This window comes from Sminthopsis crassicaudata, chromosome 5 (genome assembly GCF_048593235.1).
Source record: "Sminthopsis crassicaudata isolate SCR6 chromosome 5, ASM4859323v1, whole genome shotgun sequence".
Taxonomy (NCBI): Eukaryota; Metazoa; Chordata; class Mammalia; order Dasyuromorphia; family Dasyuridae; genus Sminthopsis; species Sminthopsis crassicaudata.
This window is the reverse complement of record NC_133621.1, coordinates 211,663,142-211,687,257: the sequence shown is the minus strand read 5'-3', so window position 1 is coordinate 211,687,257 and position 24,116 is coordinate 211,663,142. Positions and strand designations below refer to the sequence as shown.

Below are 24,116 nucleotides of genomic sequence, written 5' to 3'. Positions count from 1 at the left end.
TTATAAAACATGAAATACTAAGACAATTTTTTAAAATGAAATATCTCATTAGAAAACAACTGACCTAGAAAACAGACCAAGAAGAGACTATCTGAAGCTATGATTTTTTTTCTGTGTCAAGTAACTGGGATTAAGTGAGTTGCCCGAGATGACACAGCTAGGAAATGTTAAGTTCCTGAGACTGGATTTGAACTGAGGTTCTCCTTACCTCTGGACTGGTGCTCTATACACTGTGTCATCTAGCTATCTTTTGAACTATCATAAAAAAAAATCAGGCACTTCATTAAAGAAAATAACCCTGAAGTTTTAGAATTAGAGGGTAGAATTGAAATTGAAAAACTCCACACATCATCATCTGAAAGAGATCCCAAGATCAAAACTCACAGGAATATCATAACCAAGCTTCAAAGCTCCCAAGTTAAGAAGAAAATACTATAATTAACAAGAAAGAGGAAAAAACAATTTAAATACTACAGAAATATAATCAGACTAATAGCAGGTCCCACATTCAGTTAAAAAACTAAAGAGCATGGAACCTGATGTTCTGAAGTCTGTAAGGATTCTCCTATTTTCCTTTGTCACACTTGGGTAATTCTTCCCTTAAAAGGAACAAGAAACTGTGAATCTTGAAAAGCAACAATTTAAGGTAGCTGGCTTTCCTACCTAGTATCCCAGGAAGATAGCGCTTCAGAAAGAATTGGGATGCAGAAACAAAATGTATAGGGATTAAATACTGTTATTTTGTTTGGGTGGGTTCCCAAGGATAGGTTTTTAAGAAATTATATACTGGTAATGTCCTCATCCTTTTAGTCCTTAGGAAGCAAGGATTGCTGAAGTAGAACAACATCTTATCATTCATAAAAGAGACTCAATGAGGTCAAACTTTGTTTTTATATAGGAAAATTATATTATCTATACTCTTAAGAATGTTATCTTTACTTGAGAAGTTTGAAAGATCACACAAGCTAGTAGGCTTGGAATTGAATATATGGAATGATTCTAAAAAAATAAAACAAGATAGGGAGAGATAAAATGGAGCAATTATTTCATACAAATGAGGCATGAATGGAAGAAATATTACAGTAGAAGAAAGTTGGGAATAAAGGGGTTGACAATACTATAGCATCTAAATTTTAAAGGAAAAGATAAATGAATTCTAGATAGAAATAGATGGTAATAATTTAATAATGGGGAATTTTAACTTTCCCCTCTCAGAATTAGATAAATCTAATTAAAAGATAAGAAAGAAGTTGAGGAAGTAAATAGAGTCTTCAATAATCTAAATATGATAGTTATCTAGAGAGAACTAAAAGGGACCCTTGGTACCTTTACAAAAATCTACCATATATTAAGGCATAAAAACTTTATAGGAAAATACAGAAAAGCAGAAATATTAAATGTACCCTTTTCAACTCATAATGCAACTATGGAAACACAGATTAAAAATTAATTGGAGACTAAATAATTTAGTCTTTAAAAATAAGTGGGTTGAGAGGACAGAGCCAAGATGGCACAGAAAAAAAACACATTTTTATCTGAGCTCCCCCTGATTTCTCTCAGATCAATACCAAATCAAGCCTCTGAGCTGGTTTTAAAGTGACAAAACCCACAAATATTTGGAGTGTAACAAATTTCCAGCAGAATATATTTTGGAAGAACTTCAGAAAAGGTCTGTTTCAATCAGGCATGAAGGGAGGCAGCCAAGCATAAACACAGTGCAGAGACCCAGGACAGTGTGGGGTCTGTGCTCTGGGGAATATACTGACAGGTATCTATAGCTGTGTTGGCCACTCTGTCCTGGTTGCAAACCAGTAGATCAATAGAGTAGCTCTAAGATATCTAATGCAACTACAAAAAGCTAATAGTGAGCCCCTGATATCCAGAATAACAGGGGACCTGGCCACATCTATCCAGCACTGGAAGTTGTCAGCACTAACCTAGCACAGCCACTGTCAAATGTAGAAGAAGCTTAGACAATCTCCCCTTTTCCCTAAAAGCATACATCAACCTTTTAAAAAAATGAGCAAAAAAGTAAAAAGAACTCTGATATATAGATATCAGATATATAGATAGATAGATAGATAGATAGATAGATAGATAGATAGATAGATAGATAGTTTCTATGGAGAAAAAGAACAGATTTAAAACCTGAGGACACTAAAAGCAGATCACCTCCAGATGAAGTCCCAAAGGGTGATATGAATTGGTCCCCATATCACAAAGCTCTCTTGGAAGAATTCAAAAAGGATCTTAAAAGAGAGTTAGAAGAAAAATGGGGAAAGGAAAAGAGAACTTTGCAAGAGGGCTTGGAAAAGAAAACACAAAAACTTTCTGAAGAAAATTCCTTTAAAAATAGAAAAAAATTAAAAGCACACAGTAGAGAACAAAATGAAATTTAGAAGGAAGTACAGAAAAGCTGGATAGCTTTAGAAAATGATGTATAGTATAGTATAGTTTTTTTAAAAGGTAAACAGTATGAAATGAAAATTCATGGTTTTATATTGAATTCTCTTTTTTATGTTGTACTCTAGACATGAAAATATTCTTTTGGGAGGAGATTTAAATTCAAAATAAATTTTAAAAAGTTTCAAGGAAAGTTAATAACTTATTCAACAGACAGTCATTTTGTTGTATTAAAGGAGACATATGTGACAAAGCTGGAAAATTAGGGAGAATCACATTATAGAGGGTCTTGAATGCCAAGTAAACAAGCTTGAGCTTTAATTAAAAGGCAATAGAAATCTATTAAGAAGGAGAGAATTCTGGAAGGAAAATGAAGAATGAATTAAAATGAACCAAAAATAGAATTAGGAAAATTGGAGTTAAAAGAATAAATGCAATAGACCATGTGGTAGATAATACTAGCAGAGTGAGAATAAAGAAAAATGGAATCAACAAAATTTGGTACCTGCCCGAGTTTGACAAGTAAAGGAGAGGCAGGAAAAACCTTATGCTTTAGCCATAGGAAACTAGTTAAATGATAGTGTCAAAGGTCAAAACAATGAAGTTAGAAAGAAAAGCAGTCACCTTTCTGTCTTGAATAGCCAGGTGGCTCCATGAATGGAGAACAGGACTTAAATCAGAAAGACTTAAGTCAAATTCTACTTCACCACCTATGTGATGGTGGGCAAGTGACTCTCCATGCCTCAATTCCTTATCTTTAAATAGGGATAATAAAAGTACCCAAGGGAAGCTAGGTTGTACAGTAGATAAAAGAGTCTTGAGCTTGGAATCTTTCTGAATTCAAATCTGGTCTTAGACGCTTACTAACTGTGTGACCCTGGACAAGTTATTTCATCCTGTTTGCCTCTATTCCCTCATCTATAAAATGAAGAGGAAATGGTAAACCACTCTAGTAACTCTCCCAAGAAAACCCCAAATGGGGTTGTGAAGAGTTGGGACATGACTAACAAAAAATGATTGGACTGAACAACAGCACCTACCTCACAGAGTTGTTGTAAGGATCTCATTCTTATTCCACCCTACCTCTAGAGCTCTTTGTAAATCTTTTTTCTTAGATGTTTCAACATCTAGAATAAAACCCCTTTGTATTGGACTACAAAATCCCAACTGCTAATGCTGCTGCTTCTTGTTGAAATAGTCAACTCTTTTTAAGGATATGATTACATACATTTTTTGGACACATTAAGCTTAAGTACCAGTGGAATTACCTAGTGAATATGTCATTTACACAATTTGGGGTATAGGAATTTAACTCAAAAGATCAGTGAATAGATCAGGGATTTATTTGTGTAAAGTTGCTTGTTGAAACCATGAAACAAAACAAATTTGCCAAGAAAGATAGTTTAAAGAGGCAGGAAAAAGAAGACCAAAGAAAGACCTCTGAGGATCATCTATATTAAGTGGTCGTAGAAGAGAAGAAGAAGGCAGTGAAGGAGACAGAAGGAACAGCAAAAGAAATTAGGGAATAAGGATAGTGTCAAGTGGGAGGTACAATATCATAACCCCTGTACCCAGGCAGGTTTGACTAGTTTTTCCTTAAAACACATTTAGAGCATCCTTGAAACTTAGTTAGCAAAGGAGACTAAAACTTGAGAATATTGCTAAAAGCATGTGGTATTGGACCGGATAGAGCAATGAGCCTAGAGTCAGGAAGACTTAAATTCAAATCTAGTTTCAGACACTTACTAGATGTATCACCTTTATCTCAGTTTCCTCAACTGTAAAATGGGAATAATAATAACTCCTATTTCAAAAGGTTATGGTGAGGATCAAATGAAATAATTATTTGCAAAAGGCACTTAGCACAGTTCTTAAGATCTAGTAAGGACCATAAAAATGTTTTATTTCCTTTCCCACTTTCTAATCACTTGAGTACAAAGCAGCCATTGAAGTTCCTTTTGTTCCCTAATGCTTGGCAGACAGTAGAATAGATTTACTCAATTGAATCCACCCTAGTGTCCTTTATGTATATTCTTATAGAATATCCTCTTCTTTCTATTACTAAGTAACAGTTGAAATGGCCTATTGAATCATTTTTCCCCCAATATGAAACCTAAACTATCTGGAGACTGTTCTGACTCAGACCCAACCCAAAACAATTGGTATAATCATCATGACAGTCTCAGTATTCTTTAAGGAAAAACCAGCCTAACTTGCAGTTAGAATATTGATTCTATGATGCATAATTTCCTGAAAACGAGGGAAGAGAGAATATCCAGTAATATAGAATGATCAATGATGAAAAAAAATTATATATAAATAAAGAAATACAAGAAATTTTTTAAAATTGAATTTAGAAATGAGCTGGTCACTGGTAACATTGGGAAGAATAAACTCAATAAAAAGGTGAAGACAAAAATCAAGCTTAAGGAGGATGGTTAGAAAGTAATAACACTGCCCAGCTGAAGAAACCACAAATGGGAGCTCTGGAAGAGCAAAGTGTTCTCATGTTAAGGACAGCAATCCTTGGCCTGTTCATTGATAGTTGATATTACAAATATATGAATCAAATCTTGAGTTAAGATGGCAACATGAAAGATCTTGGAGAAGTACAATCTCACAAAGAAACCTAACAAATATCTGAACAGAGTCCAAGAAAAAAATATAATAAAGAAATCCAAAAAAGAACTTCTCTACAAAATCCAAAATTGTACTAAAAAATTGGTCAAAGAGAGCAGAAGTAGATTGAGGGATTTCTCCAGAGAAATTTACAAAGCTTTGTAACTAGTTTAAAGCCAACTAGGACAGAAAGAAAATTGGAACCAGCAAAAATACCCACAAATAGATTTTTTAGTCAACAATAGTAGCATTGCAAGCCATCACCAGCCCAAATAATCGGGTACCTGGAGCCTAGATTTTCAAAAGAGCATCAGAGGATAGAATCAACCCTGGGCACGGGACACAGGACACAGACAATCATTCCTGGGAGGCACTAGATCCCACAGAGACAAAACCAACATTGTGCCAGGATACTATGCATGAAGCCAGAGATTAGTACTCAGACTTACTGGGATATTTCAGGGCTTAATAGGAAATTGAACTAATAGCCTATTTATAATCATGCAAGCAGAAGGAAAAAGAGATGTGGCAAGTCTTAAATGCACAGTGGATCACCATGAGATTGACAGAAATCAAGATCTGAGAAAAAGAGTAGCTTTTAGCACAAGCCACATTTTCCTGAATTGCATTATCAAAACTGAGGAGAGAATGATATAAAGACTACATACATACATACTAATCCATGCAAGAATGCCATACAGCAATGAGCACAAACTCCCAATCCAAAAACTGAATTTGCATATGTATTACACAGAAAAAGGCACCAAACACAATGAAAAAAATACTATGGGGTCAAAGAAGTATAAAAGATAAATCCATAAGACAACTAAATAACAACTAAAACAAAGAAATGGAGGAGGGGGGAAATTGGCTTGCCTTGACTAGATTGCTTGGAAGAAATAAGACAAAAATATGTAATTAGAGATGAAATGAGGTTCTGAAGAAAAAAATTAGGAAGAAAATAAATTACTTGTTACAGAATGTTGAAAAATTTACCAAGTAATGTGCTCCCTAAAAAAATTAGATCAAATAGACACATGACTCCAGGAGAAAAAAATAAATATAAGAACAAGGTCAAAGGATTGAAAACTAGATGAAAATGTAAAGCTCTAACTCTAAAAGAAATTGCCTTTTAAAACAGGTACAGAAGAAAAACTCAATAATTTAATAAGCAGACTCAAGATGGAAGATTAGAGGTAGCAATCCAGCTGAACTCTTTCAACATTTCCCTCCAAACAATTTTGAAATAATGCCTCAAATCAAATTTTGGGATCAACAGAGTCTATAAAGAGTCAGGGTGAGACCGTTTTCCAGCATTAGAAAATTTAGGAGATCAAGAGGAAAAGTTTGTGTACCAGAGTGGAGGTCTGTTGGAACACCTACTCTAAGAACTTGTCTCTCTCTGAGTGAAATGAGTAGGACCAGGAGATCGTTGTATACTTCAACAACAATACTATATGATGATCAATTCTGATGGATGAAGCCATCTTCAACAATGAGATGAACCAAATCAGTTCCAATAGAGCAGTAATGAACTGAACCAGCTACACCCAGCAAAAGAACTTTGAGAGTTGACTATGAACCACTACATAGAATTCCCAATCCCTCTATTTTTGTCTGCCCACATTTTTTATTTCCTTCACAGGCTAATTGTACACTGTTTCAAAGTCCGATTCTTTTTGTACAGCAAAATAACTGTTTGGACATGTATACATATATTGTATTTAATTTATACTTTAACATATTTAACATGTATTGGTCAACCTGCCATCTGGGGGAGGGGAAGAAGGGAAAAAATTAGAACAAAAGCTTTGGCAATTGTCAGTGTTGTAAAATAATCCATGTATATATCTGGTAAATAAAAACTACTAAAAAAAAAAAAAAAAAAAAAAAAAAAAAAAAGAACTTGGATCTCCTCTTCCAGTTGATAGTTTCTAATTTCTCAAAACCTCTGTTGGAAAAAGTATCCAAACATGTTGATTTCAATCCCCAATCAGTCTCCAACTCTGATACATAACTTCTAGGTTTTCCACATTGCCCACCTTGGATACTTTCCCTGTCTCTTTTCAGCAACTCAGAGGTGTGTGTGTGTGTGTGTGTGTGTGTGTGTGTGTGTGTGTGTGTGTGTGTGTGTGTGGTGTATGGTCTTTCCAACACTTTTAATCTGTATAATGAAGGAAAATGTTGATTCTGGGATCCCATAACCTGGATTCAAATCCTTCTTATGTTTACTATTTCTGTAACCATCATAACCTCCCTCAGCTCAGTTTTTTCATCTGTAAATAATAGGATTGGCCAGGATAACCTTGAGATCCCTTTTAACTTTAAGGCAATAGCAAATCTATGAATACAGAATGGAATAAGCAATATATTGTGTACAATATATACAGCAACCATACAGAATGTAATTGACAAACCAATCATAGTGTATGAGAACCAGAGCAGACTATTTCCCTACACTAAAGTCATTGCCTTGTCTTTACCTGTTTTCTTTTTTACTAGAGAGGTTTCCATTCTAGGTATAAAGAGAAAAATTTTGATATCCAGAAATGGTTGTAATATAAAAGCAAGAAATACCAATAAGACTTATTTTTAAAAATATTTTTATTTCATGCTCTATTAATAAGCATTTATTTTTAGAGGATTAATCATTCATTTCATTTAAATTTCATTAAAAGTTGTTGTGTATTGTCTTATTTTTTTATTTGTTCTCTTTTTGCCTTATTCAAGTGACAGTTCATCCCCTTGTCTTCAGACTTCTTTACTGTGATCAGGCAAAAAAAAAAAAAAAAAAAAAAAAAAAAAAAGGACTCACTATTCATTTTTGCTTCAAGTTAAATTGGTTTACTATCCACAGCAACTCAACAGAGTACAGCTGAGCATATATCCTTCATTCTAAGCTCTGAACAACTTACTAGAGAGTACATCATCAGAGAGGAAAGGCAAAGAACGTTATTTCCAGCTTTAAAAAGAAATAGCCCGGAACATTCACTATAATGAAAAGAAAGAAAATATAGAAAACTATATTTTGGAAAGAAAGCTACATAAGGAGTTAGGAGAAATCAATATCTGGGTCCTGACTAAAACCTAGTAAATATGTAATCCTGAGGGTGTCACCTAATCTAAAATTCAGTTTGTTCATCTGCAAAATGGAGATATTAATTACATACACTACTCACCTCAGAGTTTTATATATTATATTAATTGTATAATTGTATAAATATAAATTATTATCATTACAACTTTTTAAGGAATTAAAATAGTGATTTCTCTCAATTCTTCATCTGCTTTTCTTTTCTTCAAGGAGCACCCTCATGAGGGAAATGTAAGTCACAGGAAGAATTCTCACTCTTCTTTTTCTGAGCATATCAGTACTGTACTATAATATGATGCTTATTTCTCAAGACTATGTAAGTGCAAACCCACATCCTGAATGACAATTGCTGTTTTCAGTTTAATTTAGTTTGAGGTTTACTCAAGTGTCAACATTTTAAAATCAAAGCAATTCTTTCATCATCAGGTTTTATAGGGTAACCAACTCTCTTAAATATAGTAACAAAACCTATGGTTCCAGTGACCACAAAGCTAATAAAATTGCTTGTAGAGTTTCAATAAGTAGTCATTCCACATTTTATGCTTTGGTGATATAGAAGAATGATAGAACATTACATATATTTTAAAGGTTTATTATCTACTTGATAAACAGTGTGGTGCAATGAATAATAGGAAGGTCTTAGAGTCAGAAAGAACTGGACAGGTCTCCTCCTACATGTATTGGCTATATGAACTTCAGCAAGTCAATTGATCAACAAGCACTTATGAACAGCTACTATGACACCCAGTTTGAGAAATGTGAGAGGCAACTTCAAATCCAAAAATGGAGGTCAACAAAAATACTAAGGCAGGAAAGGTAGATTTGAGAATCATAGAAATGGTAATTAAATACATGGGAACTGATGAGATGACCAAATGAAACAGTAAAGAAGAAGAGAAACCCATGTCAGAACCCTTACAGTTATAGAGTGTGATCTAGTTATCCCAAAAACATAGAGACAAAAGAGTACCAAAGAGAAGAGTAATCAACATTGTCAAAAATTGAAGAGAAGTAGATGAAAATGAAGACTGAGAAAAAGCTATTGGATTTTATAATTTTAAAAAGGGATCATTGGCAATTTTGAATAGAGCACTTTTAACAGAGTGATAACAGTGGAAGCTAAAGTGTAAGGGCAGAGTTTGGAGGTATTTGAATTATCAGGAAAATCAGTAGAGAGAAACAGTCTCAGGTTTAATCACTATTTTTGTCATTTGAAGTCTTGTGGCCCATAAGACATGCAGAAGAAAAGAAATATTTGATGGGAAGGAAAAGCAGAAGAAAGATAGGGAAATTCCAGGTAGGCAACAAAGAGAGAAAAAGAACTATCTGTGGTCCCACCTGGAAAGAGAAATTGTTCCTAAATAGTTTTTCAAATTTAAGTCAAATATCCTAAAGTAGAGACTTCCTAAATTCTGCATTAAATGTGTATCTGTATGTGTGTATGTATATGTCCATATTTTATGTGATCAAGGATATCTTAAAGTAGGTACGCAGTACAGTGGATGGAGTGCTGGGCTTGGAGTCAGAAGACTCATCTTCCTGAGTTCAAACATTTACTAGCTGTGTAACCCTAGACCAGTCACTTAACTCTGTTTACCTCAGCTTTTTCATCTATAAAATGAGCTAGAGAAGGAAATGGCAAACTACTCCAATATCTTTACCAAGAAAACCCTAAATGGGGTCACAGAGTCAGACACAACTGAAAAATGATTCAACAACAATAACAAGTTTAAAGAAATTAAAGAAATCTATTAAAGCATGAAAGCAGTTCATCACTCTTTCATTTTAGGTGAACCAATGATTTTGACCAAAAAGAAAAATTGATATGTGTTACAGTGGAAATCATTAGTGGTGAAAGATTTTTTTAATTCCTCTTGTGTTAAGGACCATGCCTAAGTATGAAGGGGTAGGTCGATTCTCCAAAAGTCCCCACAGCTGTAAATCATAACACACTTGAAGGAATTGCAAATCAGCCAATACTTCATATCCTAAATATTGAAAAGGATTATGCCTTCGAATTTTTTCCCCATTTGTATAAAACTAATTACAGGAGCCAGCATATTTTCTTTATTCCAAACCTGTAAAAGAACAATTATATACCTACACTGATATGTAGTAGATATTCCATCCCAATATGCCTTTTTGTAGATAGGATAGTGGAGAGTAAGCATCCAGCCAACCCCTTCTGTTCTCCCAATAGTAGAAATTGTTCCCTTGAAGACTTGGAATGGGGCAACCTTTCTAACTTAATGCCTGTGTCCCTGTAGCTCCACCAAATAACAATTAACTGGCATTTATCGAGAAGTTATAATGAGCCAGGAATAAGAGATACAGACAGCAAAGTGAGAGAGTCCCTGCTGTCATAGGCCATAGATTCTATTAGGAGGATACAATGCATTCACTGGTAAATAGAGGATATCTATATAAAATACATATAGATTGATTTGAGGGTATGGTACTAACCACTGGACAAATCAAAGAAGGCATCTTGAAGAAGGCAGCAATTGAGCTGATCTTTGAAGGATTCCAAGAAGCAGAGGTAAGAAGAGAGGCAACAATAAGGACAGTCTCTGCAGAGATAGAAAGGTGGAAAAGAGAAAATTGTCAAATTTGGCTGGAGCATAACATGAATATGGCAGAATGCTCTATTATCAACCTGAAAAGGTAGGCTGGAACCAGATTGTGAAAGATTTTGAATGCCAGACAAAAGAACTTATATTTTTATACTACCGGCAATGGAGAACATGTACAATTTCAACTTTTACAGAAGCTATTTCAGTATCTCACACCATCTATCCTTGGCCCAAGTCCAGCCAAATGGAGATGAGAAGTAGTCAGCATAATTTAGATACTGATGAACTGGCTGGACTCCAGAACCTCATTCTTGTTTATTCTGTCTTGCCATTTGACATGAAAAGTGAGGTATAGATATCACTAATATCTTTACTGCTCAGGACACTGAATGATGTTTATGTTAGAGCCAAATGTCATAACCACACAAAAAAACTTGGTATGATTGTGCTCTTGCCATTCCTTCAGTTTGGTTGAGAGTTGGTTATTGCATGTCTCCTCTATTCTATCAGCTAGCTTTTAAAAGAACTTTCTGGACTTCTTTAGTTAATTCCCTTTTTCTATATTATCACATTATTTGTTAGTGTGCTATCACATCAAGAAAGGAAAGAAAGGAGGAGGAAGGAAAGGAGGAAGGAAGAAAAAATGAAGTGAGTGAGGAAGGAAAGAAGGAAGGAAGAGAAGAAGGAAAGAAAAGAAAGAAAGGATAGGGAAAAGATGGAAGGAAGGACTAAAACAAGCATTTATTAAACACAAGGTCAAGAATCTGCTAAATGCTGGGAATACAATTTTAAAAAAAAATCCTTTCCATCAAAGAGTTTACATTCTAATGAGAAAAACACCACATACAAGGGAGGTGAAAAGCAGGAGGGAATGAGGGGAGGGGAGGGGTATGTGTGTGTGGCCATGATTATGAAATTCAAAAGTTAGAAACAAGGTCAGGAGGATAATAAAAGCTAGCCTGGGTCATTCCACACAACAAAGGACCCAAGAACTCACAAATGAAACAGAAGGCAAGTCTTACAGAAGGATATTTCAGGTTGGGAGGGATGGTCAAATGTTCCAAGATGAGGAGGCCCCTGGTGCTGAGAGAAGGCTGATTTGGGATTGGAAGAGACTTAGAAGTCATTTAGTCTAATCCTTTTATTTTACAGATGAGGACATTAAGGTAGAGAGAAGTTAAATTGACCAATTATAATTATCACTAATAATTATTATTACTATATTGCTATATATACTATAAATTTTTAACATATTGCTAGGCAAATTATTATCATTACTAAAGCTCTGGTTTATGAAGTCCTTTTAATATTTGCAAAATGTTTTACCCTTATTATCTCATGTAATCCTCACAATGACCCCATGAGACATATTATTCCTCTTACATATCAAGAAACTTCAGCTGAGAATTAGATCCTCTAATTAAACCCCACATCTTGTCCTAATAGTTTAGTGATAAATCTTAGACCCAAATATACATAGTAGGCTTTTGAAGAAAGATTTTTTTTTCAAAAGACGTGTGGCCCAAAATCTGTTTCCTTCAGATTTTTCACAGTTGTGCTAATTCTGCAAAGTGGTCCATGATATCTTACATACCTGCGTATGTGTACACTTTTAAAAGATAGCTAACAGTATACAATAGCCTACAGATGGCCATTCTCAAAAACTTTGGGTGAGGTTTTTAAGCTTTTTTTCTTTCTTTCTTTCTTTTTCTCTTTTTCTGAGGCTGGGGTTAAGTGACTTGCCCAGGGTCACACAGCCAGGAAGTGTTAAGTGTCTGAGACCAAATTTGAACTCGGGTCCTCCTGAATTCAAGGTTGGTGCTCTATCCACTGCACCACCTAGCTGCCCCAGTTTTTAAGCTTATTTAACTATAAGAGTGTCCCAAGGAACTTGTTCTAACAAGTTCTAACAATGCAGGAACATGTTCTAACACCCATTCCAAGTTTCTTGTTGCATCCCTAAGAATGAAAACAATAAGAGAAATGAAATGGAGTCTTGTCTGGGCCAGACCTGGGGCAGCTCTCTTTCTCTGGAGGAAAAAGAGTCTTGACTCTAGGTCAGAGTTGGAGCCGCTCTCTGGAGGAAGGAGAGTCTGGCCAAGAGATTGACAGCAGATCTCCTCCCAGAGAGCAATCGGCAGTTTCTGGAGACAACAGCACGTTACATATTGGCGTCCACAACGTGGGGCAAGGACTTTTGCTTATCCTGATAAGGACTTATTCTGAGCCCTTCAGAGGAGCTAGCCCAGACCTTCGCATTTAAGGACTTATTCTGAACCCTTCAGAGGAGCTAGTCCGGACCATCATAATTCTATTATGAGAAATAATCTGACAGAAGGACTACATTATCAAGCCTATGTTAATAAAAAAAATCTTTTGCTCCTAATTATCTTCTTTAGATATCCAAACCTGGTAATTATGCCAATCCAGGTTGACCCTGTCATAAAATATAAATGTAGATGTCTGCTCTTTCCATATATCTCTTGAATCTGCTTTAAGGTGATTATACCCTATCTATTAGGCTATGAGAGCTAGAAGGATTTTCCTGACTCTTGGCTCATTTTTCTATCTACTGTGTTTTCTTGACTCCAGCCTTGGCACTCTATCCACTGTGCCACCTACCTGCCTGTATCTTAGTGCTTAAGACTATGTAAAAGACAGAATCATGAAGCTCCCACTCAGTATTCATATTAGTCTCTAAGTGTAGTCTGTTCTGCAAAGTCTGCTCTGATGCTGGAAGATCCTTCTAGCTATGTTATAGATCTATCTCTTAATGAAAAAAAGATATGGGCAAGTGGGTACAATTAACCTAGAGAAGACACTGAGAGAAGTTACCTCCCTTTCCTGCTATTCCTTACCATTAGCATGAGGAATTTAAATCTCAGCTATACCACTTGTTACCTATGACTTTGATTTGTCATTGAACATCCCTGAAATTCAATGCCTAATTTGTAAAATACAGGGCAGAGGAAAGGTAAACTAGATGGCATCCAAGGTTCTTTCAGATTCTAAAATTATACTCCTACAGCACAATAGACAGAGAAATGTACTAGTAGTCAGGAAAACCTGAGTTCAAATCAGATGTTAGACACTATTTGTGTGACCCTAGACAAGTAACGTTGTGCTTCAGTTTTTCCATATGTAAAATGGGGATAATAGAAGCAAAGATGCTTTAGGATCATCATGAAGAGAATATTTGTAAAATATTTTGCAAACCTTAAAACACTACAGAAAGGCTTGTGTAGTGGTTGGTAGCAGTGGTGGTGGTGGTAGTGGTAGAATGGTAATAGTAGCAGCAGCAGCAAGTAGTAGCAACAGCAAGAAAAAAAAGGAAAGGAGGAGAAAGAAGAGGAAGAGAAAGAGAAGTCAATCAGAACTTTTTGGAAGGCAACAGCATAAATGTCTAGAAGATTTATATACTCAATTTAATGAGGGAAAGGAAAGGGGGAACCCCATTTCTCGGCGCATAGATAGTAAAATAATCCCATGAGGCACAGTGTCCCCTGTAAAATGAATTTACAGGCCCGAAAACCTAGATTGATCAATAAAAGATTTATTGTAGGAATTTGGAAGTAAAGTTAAGTTAGAAAGACACCAGGGCCAGAGGTGGCCACTGGGCGGGCAGGAACCCTTACATGGCTGGAAGGATACCATGTGTTGGCTGAGAAGGCTCCTGCGAAGAGAGAGTTCCGGCTCACCTCTTTTATACCCAAAAGATTGTGGGCAGTTCTCAGTTCGTGGTGGGCTTTTCAGTTAGCTCAGATCAGGTGAGGGCTGGGGGAAGCTGAGCTGATATTGGGGCTGGGCCCAGATATTCAAAGGGTGCCTTTGACCAGGATTTGTGAATCAAGGTCCGCCATGGGTTGGGCAATTAGAAAGGAATCTTAAAGGGACCTCAACCCCCATCAAATTCACAATCATTTATTGAGAATTTACTAAGTGTCAGACATTATGCTAACCATTGAAAAAACAAATAAAGGTGAATAGGTACACAATCTCTACAAGGCAAATAAAATGTAATCTTCAAAAAGAAGGCTCCAGCAACTAGAATGGGGTACCAGAAGGCCTTATTTGAGCTGAATCTTGAAGGAAATAAGGGATAAAAGTAGAGTGGAGGGGGATATTTCAGGTCCGGGGAACAGCCAATGCAAAAGCATGTTGATGGAAATGAAAAGTCATGTGTAAGTAATAGCAGTAGAGTGATATTACTGGTTCATAAAGTGTGTGAAGAAGAGTAAAGTGTAACAAGACTGGTACTGTGGGAAAAAAGCCCAGGTTATAAAGAGCCAAAAAATGGATTTTATGTTTGATCCTGGGGTCAAAACTACACTTTAGAGAAATCACTGGCAGCTGTGTGGAGGATGGCTTGGAATAGGAAATTAATTAAAAAGCTATTGTAACAGTCCAACCAATAATCAAGAAGGGAAGAGGACCTGTACTAGCATGGGGTGGCTGTCTAAATGGAAAGAAAAAAGACATATATAAAAGATGCTATGAAGGTTAAAAAATAGTTTGACAATTGATTTGATGTGTGAAGGTGAGTAAGAGTGAGGAGTAAAGATGATACTGAGACTGAAGATCTGGGTGAATGGAATGGTGGTACTCTCAATGGTAATAGAAATATCTGAAAGAGAGATTTGGTTTGGTAGAAAAGTTGAGTTCTGCTATGAGCATGCTGAGTTTGACATAACTATACTTTGAAATATCTACTAGGCAGTTAAGAGATATGGGACTAGAGAACAAGAGAAAGGACAGAGCTAAATATACAAAATGTGGGAATCATATGTGCAGAAATACCATAACCTGATTTGTAAAAATCAGTTGTCTATATAGCTAGCTATGTAATTATAATCTTTTATTTTAGTTTGTGAAGATCTTTTGGATCAAATATATTTCAAGAATCAATCAGTTAATCAATAAGAATTTATTTGTTGCTTATATTCCAAGCACTGGGAATACAAATTTGTCAGGATCCCCATATCGAGACCATTTCTCTTCTATTCACTTGTCTTTTATTACGATTAGAAGATATCTTGTTTTCCAGAGGTAAGATCCAGCAAGAAAACTGTGGTCTAAGTTTGGTATAACAACAGTCCTTTGTGCTGACCTTCTGAATGAATTCTGCTACACCAAATCAGATTTGGTTCAAACCAGCCCCAAGTGGTCCCTGAGCTCATACAAGCATCTGCAAGAAACCACATTCTGGTCATGAAGTCCTGCTATGAATAGACTTTTTTTGTCACTAGGCAAACTTGCCACATTGTTGCAGTTATACCTCATGCTTGGTTCTTTATCCAGCTACAACTATATGTAGCAAGCCTTGCCGCCTTGGTTGTTTGCAATCTTGGAGAATAAAGAAAACTTTTTGTCTATACCCTCTGTGAGCTCTTTAATATTTTATGAAAGTCTCTGCTATTAAGCAGCTTAAATTCTATCAGAAGAAACAACATGTACAAATACCTATACATGCAAAGCAAATATAGGGTGACTTTTGTGGAGGAAAGTACTAATAGAGGAATGAGGAGACCAGAAAGGTATAATTCATGCAGAATGCAACACTTGGCCAGAGTCTTAAGAGGAAATTGGAAGCATGATTCAACTATAAGGATTGCCAATGTAAAGGCACAGATATGGGAATGGAGTATTGATCAATTTGATCCTATTAAATGACTTGAAGATCTGTTCAGAATGTTGGGTAGAGATTTTAAAGTGATATAATGTTCCAGAGTCCATTTTTATAAGAATCATGGAAGGGTCCCAATATTAAGCCTCCAATATCACTATTATGTCAGTCTTTAGATCTATAAATGTATTTCAGTAATAGGCAAAGCAGCTATCAAAATATATCAATTTTATACACTGTCAATTTTTGTTATATCTATATCTTTCTTGGTCTAAGAGATGTTGATTCCTTTTTGGGAATGCTTCCCATCATTATTTTCTGTATCTCTGTAAAATTTGAAGACAACTCCAGATAAGTAAAAAAATGCATGCATTCTAGATGGTGATTCTGTCTTTGATAACTGTAGTTATATAACTGATGATGGTAACTGTAGAATAATATGCTAATACCTTGATATCTAACAGTAAATAAAAACTTTATTCTGGACATAATCATTTTGTAATAATACCCACTATTTTGGTTTCTGATAGTTCCTACCCACTCTCAACTTTAATAGGTTACCTAGCCCCCAGAAGTGTTCACTCTATCCTTATCAACTTCCTCTCTCCTTCAACATAATGAGTCTTTTTTTTTTTTTTTGCCTTTTCCTTGCCAATGACAACCAAATCTTCCATCCATATAGCTGATGATCCAGTCAATTTCACTAAGACTGAGTCATCCAAAATGCCCTTTTCTTCTATTCCTCAAAAAATTTTAATATATTCCCCCATTATTTGCCTCTTATGCTTCACATAAGAATTATTTTTACTTTCTCTATTTGAGTGGAGCCAGGTGTCATAGTAGTCAGGTAGGTATTGTAGTGTATAAAGTGCATGGCCTAAAGAAGTCATAACTTCACTGATCAAAAATCTTCAATGGCTTCCTATTCCTGTAGGTTTAAGTTCAAAGTTCTTTTTATTCAAAGCTCGTTTCAATTTAATATCACTCTGCCTTTTCAACTTTTATACTGTCCATAAACCAGAGTGTCAAAGTTCCTAAATGATATATAAAGATCTCATTGGATATTTCCCAATTACATTTTATTCTGAAGGCAAGGCCTCCTGATTGACATCTCTGTTCTACACTTAAGCCAAATTGTATTCTCCTCTCCTTTTACCCTCTCCCATACTTTTCTGTCTCCACTCTTCCTCCAAACTACTTCCTCTCTATAGGAACAGAGAGTTGAGTTCACCTTCCCCATTTTATAAATGAGGAAACTGAGTCCCAGAATGGGTGATTTATGCATGGTCATTCAGGGGGGAAAATTAGAAACAGCAGCCAAACTTTGGTCTTGTGACTCCAAGGTTAAGTACCCTTTCTACTGCAACATATATCCCTTGGATGAAAAGTTCACCTCATTCAGGTGATTCCAAACTCACTGAGGCCCGCCAAGTGTGATCTTATCCACTTTGGGTCTAGATTCCCTAACAATTTTTGTTCTTTTCTTCCCAATATGTAAATACTTTTCACTGGTAGGGAAAAAAAGAAAAAAAGTATAAATTTTGGGGCAGCTAGGTGGCCTAGTGGATTGAACACAAACTCTGAATTCAGGAAGACCTGAATTCAAATCTGGTCTCAGACACTTAACACTTCCTAGCTGAGTGATCCTGGGCAAATCACTTAACTCCAATTGCCTCAGCAAGAAAAAAAAAAAAAAAGGTATAAATGTTTCTACTTTTTCTCATATTCCTTGGTAGTTTATTTAATTCAATTCTGTAGACATGTATTAAGTGCCAAATATGTGCAAAGTATAGTGCCAAATCAGGGATATGGGGAGGATACCTAACATTTACAAGAGTATTTTAATATATGCACATTGTATATTAAGTTCATGATCTATTTTATATACATTTTCCCATGTGACCCTTACAACAACCTACAAATGTGACATTAATTATGCAGAATGAGAATTTTTGCCATTTGTTTCCAGTTGAGCCTGGGCAGCTTTAGGGCTGCTTCTGGCCTCCAATTCATTGCTGAAAGAACTTGGTATTATATTATGGCAGAATGGTCTTCCCTACACAACAGAATGAACAATTCAGAAGCTACCATCTTTTTCTGGTTCTCACAATCATTTGCTCCAAGAAGGAAACACAAGAAAAGCAGGGGCTGCCAGAGACCCAGGAGCAAGCTCACCTAATTGGATTCTCCAAGCACTAGCTCCCATGTTGGTGGGATCACCATTACAGAAAGTAGAATACCTTGTCTTTTCCCCAGCTCTCAATGGAGTCCCACTTTTCTCCATCATAGCCAATGAGGAAAAAGCTAGAAGCTATCTCTTAACAGATATTGCACCTCAATCCCCTATTTTAGAGCAGAGGGAAAGTGGGAGAAGAAAAGACCAAAGGACCATTCAGATATCATAACAAAATGGCAAGTTCATGCATTGTACAATTCACCTTTTATTTCTATTTTGGAAATGAGAAAGAGTTCATATAATCTTAGATTTAGGTCTAGAAAGGACACTTGTTCAACAACTTCATTTCACAGATAAGAAAAACTGAGGATCAAAGAGAGGCAAACAAAAGGGAGGCAGTGGTAATTGAAAGTAGTGTCAGAACCAGGATTTAAACTTTAAGTCCTCCAATTCCTAGTCTGGCTAAATGACTCATCTATGGTCACAAAGATAAGTATCAGAGATGTGATAAGAACACTGATTCCTCTTGCCTCTCAAGTTCAATATGCTTGCCACTATCCCAAGTAGTGTTTGTAAGAACCTTTCCAGGAGTACCTCACATAGTATTCCATTTCACACTTTTCAACTGTACATATATATTCAATATTCTGAATTACAAGTATCTTTATCAACTGCTCCAGAACATCAGAGACCATTTTTTAATACAAACTTTGTATCTCCTCCAGTACCTAGAACAGTGTTCTGAACACAGATTGAATGAACAATGTTGCCATTGGTAACCATAAACAAAAAATTCTAGAGTCTCACTTCACTTAATGTATTTCCTAAAGCTGACAAATAGCAGGAATGTCATTCTTTGAAGAGATCAAAAGTCATCTAAAGTTAAAACCATTGATTTTTTTCTTTTTTTAATTTGCTGTCATCGAGGCACTTAACCTGCTTACTTTTCTGATTTCTAAATTGAAGACTAGGAAGTGCTTTCAGGCTCTCAAATCAGAGGCAGCACAATGGTTAAAAAAAAAATCCCCATTATTAGGTAAGAAGTGAGGTCACTGGGAAAGAGGAAGAAAGAAAAAGGAGAAAGGACATATTTCATCGGTGTGGCTATGATCATCCTTCAGTCACACAAATGCTATCTAATATATTTGAGTTTAATGAGTTGTTGGAGGAAAAAAAAATCCCTTGGTGACCAATCCTTTTTTGATGAGCTTTTCTGAACTTAGCTGATCTGTTCCTCTGATGACATCTAGTCAATCTGGCCCATCCATACTTAAAAGCTTTTCTGGCTTGGTCTGAAACCTGCCAAAGTTTATGGTAAGAAGAAAAAGAATTTTTAATGGAAGAAAGCTAATGTGCTGGAACTTTTACAATCAAATGTTTCATTAAAATTATCTTATTAACCTTACTTAGCCACATCCCTAAAAAATATTAAGACAGATTTTATTTACAAATAGTGAAACTAAGGTAATCAATGATTTACAGCCAAGAGAACCTATCAGAAGATTTGATTTCAGAAAAATAGCTTTACAGAATTTTTTAAACAAAGGCACAGCACATAATAGGTACTTAATGTTTGTCCTATTCCTTTCCCTCCTTTCCCTTTTGTGAAGCCCTTAGTTTTTTTGTTTGGTTTTTTTTTTTTGTTTTGTTTTTTTAATATGCAATTTTGTTCCATTCCCACCTTGGACCTCTTCATATTCTGGTGAGGGACTGAGTTTGCTAAAATCATTAAATTGAGCTTCAATGAGTCACCCGTAATGATTTAAAAGTTTTTGTTAAACATTAGGCCATGGGGCCAGGAAGTATGGTCTTCACTGGCATGAAATGTGGGGATTTTTCATTACTTTTAAAGTCTGCACAGAATTTATTGTATGTCAAATGTTTGTTTCATTTGCCAGAAAGCAGCCATGTACTTCCTATACCTCCTTTAATGTAACTGAGAGGGTGGACATGCTTAAAGCAATCCCATTATTGTCCCTATATAGTATGCAATCTGGTACCAGCAGGAAGGTGGAGAGCTGAAGAGCAAAAATGTCTTGGCTTTATGGTCAAGGGTTTTAATTTCCAATTCTTTCTTGCTCTATCTGGCTTTCAAATAGCTGGGATTTTTGATGCAAACCCAAGAGTCAAGTAGCTAACAAAATTGCCATGCTATATTTTAGCTGCTCTTCTGCCTGTACAGACACACACACACACAATTAAGCTGTCATGAAAATAAGGTTTTGCCTACATCTGGCAGCGGCCTACACATATACACATACAATTCCTATTAGAGTTGTCATGTTGTGTACACATCTGGCTACTGGCATGTGTACACAAACACATACGTGAACACGCACGACTCCTAGAAGTCCCAGTTGCCACATTTCACACACATCCGCTCACTGGCACGGGCACACCCCCACTCCTGTAAGCCAGAGTTGTCATGTTTCGCACATATCTGGCCACGGGCGCGCGGGTGCACACGCGTACACACACATTTTATTTCGCTAGAGTTGTCAGAAAAACAAGGCTTCGCGCAAATCTGGCCCCTGGAGAGGGAAGGGAAGCAGAGGTGCCGAGAGCCGCGAGAACCGATTTGTACCGGGCCACAAATAGAAAGAGAGAGCAGAGGCTCCCGGTGGGGAACCGGGGAGAGGAAGCTTTTACTCGCTGAAAAGAACCAATGAAGTTCAAGGTGGTGGTACTGTCGCTGTCGGCCTTGGCGCTGGCCGTTAGGGGGCAGCAGAGGACGCCCACGAGCTTCTTGGCCAAGCTCCCATCGGCCTCCTCCCTCCCTCCAAAGTCCGCTCCTCCCTTTCCCTCCCCTCCCCCCATTACGTCTCTCTAGGTTGCCGACCCGGCGGCGGGGCGGGGCCGCGGGACGCCGTGTTCCCACAATGCTCCGGGGCGGTGCCGCCGCCGCCGCCGCCGCCGCCGCCGCTGCCGCCGCCGGTACCGCCGCCGCTACCGCCGTCGCCGCCGCCGCTGTCGCCTCCGCTACCACTAGTGGGAGAAGATGGCGGAGGGAGGAGCGGTGGATCTGGACACCCAGCAATCCGACATCGCTACGTTGCTCAAAACCTCGCTCCGGAAAGGGGACACCTGGTGAGGGGGACGGGGCGGGGCGGGGACTGAGGCGCCCGCGGCTGCCTGGGGGACGACGAAGGGAAACCGGGCGGGAAGCGCCGGGGCCGGTGTCTTTGCTGAATGACAGGTGCGGGGCGGGCAGGTCCGACTGGGACCTTAGAGGACTCGTGGGGGGGGATGTGGCAAGAAGGTCAGAGGTTAGGCTGGAGGTGAGAGGTCGCGAGCCGGGCGAGCATGGGGGCTGCCGCCTGCGTCCCGCCCTCCAGAGCCGCTCCCAGCCTCGGGCCCTCATCCGGTGAGCCCCTGCGGAGGGAGGGGAAGGGGCGTGGGTGGACAGGTCCCATCCGGCCCGGATCCGGAGCTTCTCCTCCTTTCTTTCCGCCGTTTCCTCCCCCACTCTCCTCCCCTTGGACCGACCGCCAAGTTTGCTCGTGTGGGAGCGTTGCATCCTTCCGGGCCGGGCAGGCTGGGGCTTTGGGCCGCACAGGTGGTGTGGGTCGAGGTACTGCGAAAGAGGAAGAAGACCTGAGTTTCCCGTCTCTATCGGGGAGTAGTGCGGGTCTGGGAGCCCTTTACACCGATCGAGGAGGCCCCACGTGGTCTCGGGCTTCCCAGGGAGCTTGTCATGCAGCAGCGGCGGTGGTGGCGGTAGCGAGGGGGGCGGGGGTTCACTTTGAAGTTAAGCCCGTACCTCCTGGACTCTGGGGATAAGAGAGCCCTGCAAAAAAAAGATAAGTCCTCGGGAGTTGAACCAACTTGATGGTGATATTTGTAAAGCATTCGACTCAGAATTCTTGCATCTACCCCGATAGGTAGGTAGCTAATTCCATCCCAAAGAGTGGAATGTTTCATACTGTCAGTCAGTCATTGGGCAAACATTAAGGGCCTGCCATGTGTGAGGCACTGTACTAAGTGCTGAAACTAAGTAATATTTTTATCTGGTAACCCTAACAAGCTGAAAGTATAAATGTAGACTATATGCAAGAAGCAATCAGCTATTTAGTCAGTAATCACGATAATAGTAATAGCTAACATTTCTATTTGCTTACTATGTGTCAGGAGTGGTGTTAAGCACTTCACAATTTTTATTTTATTTGATCTTTACAACACTCTGGGAGGTAGGTGCTGTTATTATCCCCATTTTACAGATGAGAAACTCTGGCAGACAGAGTGTTAAGTACACAGCTAAGAAGTTATCTGAGGTCGAATTTGAAGTGAGGTCTTGCTGAGTCCACTGAGCCATCCAGACACCCTAATAAACGTTAAGAGACAACTGTGATCCAGGCACTTTGGTAAGCACAATGCAGGAAACGACGACCCAAATTCGTGGAGTTGGAGGACATAAACTTTTTTTTGTCTGATTTTTTTTTTTTTTATTTAAAGAAAATTAAGCGTTATCTAAATTCATATTCTGATTTGTGCTTGGATTTGTATCTTCAGTGCTTTGCACATATTAAGCACTGAAAAATGGTAGTTGTCTGCTTTCTTAAAATGATATGTTTTGGAGGGCAAGTTATGGACAAGTACCCTGAATGATACTTTGTTCAGTTGGCATGTGTGTTTATAGTTGCTGCTCTGTAGCTTCTGTTAACAAAATGCTTGGAGCTTTAGTGTAGGTCCCTAACAAATGTTTATTGGCCTAGCTGCTATTTACTTTAGGCAAGTGCCTTCTACACTTAAATGAATTGTGGAATTACCATACAGAACAACAACTTTTAATGCCTTTTAGTAATCTATATACTTTATTAATCCTTGGAAAAATTTAGCATATCTGGATTACTTAAATTTAACCTAGGCATATGGTTCTTTGAGAATGGAGTCCAGAATTGTCCTGTGAGTAAAAGATTTATGGCCTTATAATGAAATTTAGGCTTTGAAATAGAAACTAGTATATTAACTTTTCAAAACTTATCTCAGCCTTTTTAGTAATATCATTTGATGATAAAATCTAGTACAGGCCAAGGATCAGTTTCACTAAGGCCTACAGAAGCTCATTGCCATATTGACCGATGAAAGTGATGAATTTTTGCAATTCAGGAAGCCAATTTCTGAATTCCTGAAACAGTTTTAATCTTTGGTTGGTGGAGGGAACATAGACACCAATGAAATTGCAGATGCTTTAAGTAGTGTGTAGTAAGAAGTTCTAGTCACTAGTGAGAGCATCATATACTTACACATTTTTACTTAAAGGTTACTGTTAAGTATTTGCTTTATGATTAAGTTACTGAAAATAGTTTCTCCTTTCATATCTGAAAGTTATTTTCAGGTTCAGAATAGGAAAGAATTTTAGAGATCATTTTCTCTTGCTGCTTTTATATTACCATTGAGGAAATTGAGGCCAAGATGTGGTGTTAGTAGTAAAATGCCATCATACAATAAATGAATTGCACCATTTTCCATTTTAATTAAAGAAAAGCAAAAAGGGCTAAAGATTTATTGTTGTAGATATTGGAAGACTTAACTGACTTATAAATGGGCTATACTTTATTTATAGTTTGGGCTGAGGGCTGCCCAAGAACAGAAAAAAAAAGTTTGATAATATTTTTAATGTTAATAATA

General features: G+C 37.5%; 1 protein-coding gene across 6 annotated transcripts in view; it reads left to right on the top strand.

Annotated features, from left to right (window-relative positions):
• The first annotated feature begins 21,364 nt into the window (after positions 1–21,364).
• USP15 (ubiquitin specific peptidase 15) overlaps positions 21,365–24,116 on the top strand; it is a 153,379-nt gene continuing 150,627 nt past the window's right edge. For 4 of the 6 annotated variants that reach the window (XR_012482537.1, XM_074269768.1, XM_074269774.1 and 1 more), the window contains exon 1: positions 21,365–21,575. Coding sequence is in view for 4 of the 6 variants with exons in the window: in XM_074269768.1 (XP_074125869.1) it covers positions 21,487–21,575 (89 nt within the window). In the remaining 2 variants the exon portion in view is untranslated. Of the gene's footprint in view, positions 21,576–21,617; positions 21,685–24,116 lie in introns of those variants that run through there. The other 2 variants (XM_074269769.1, XM_074269770.1) reach the window with 2 other exon arrangements.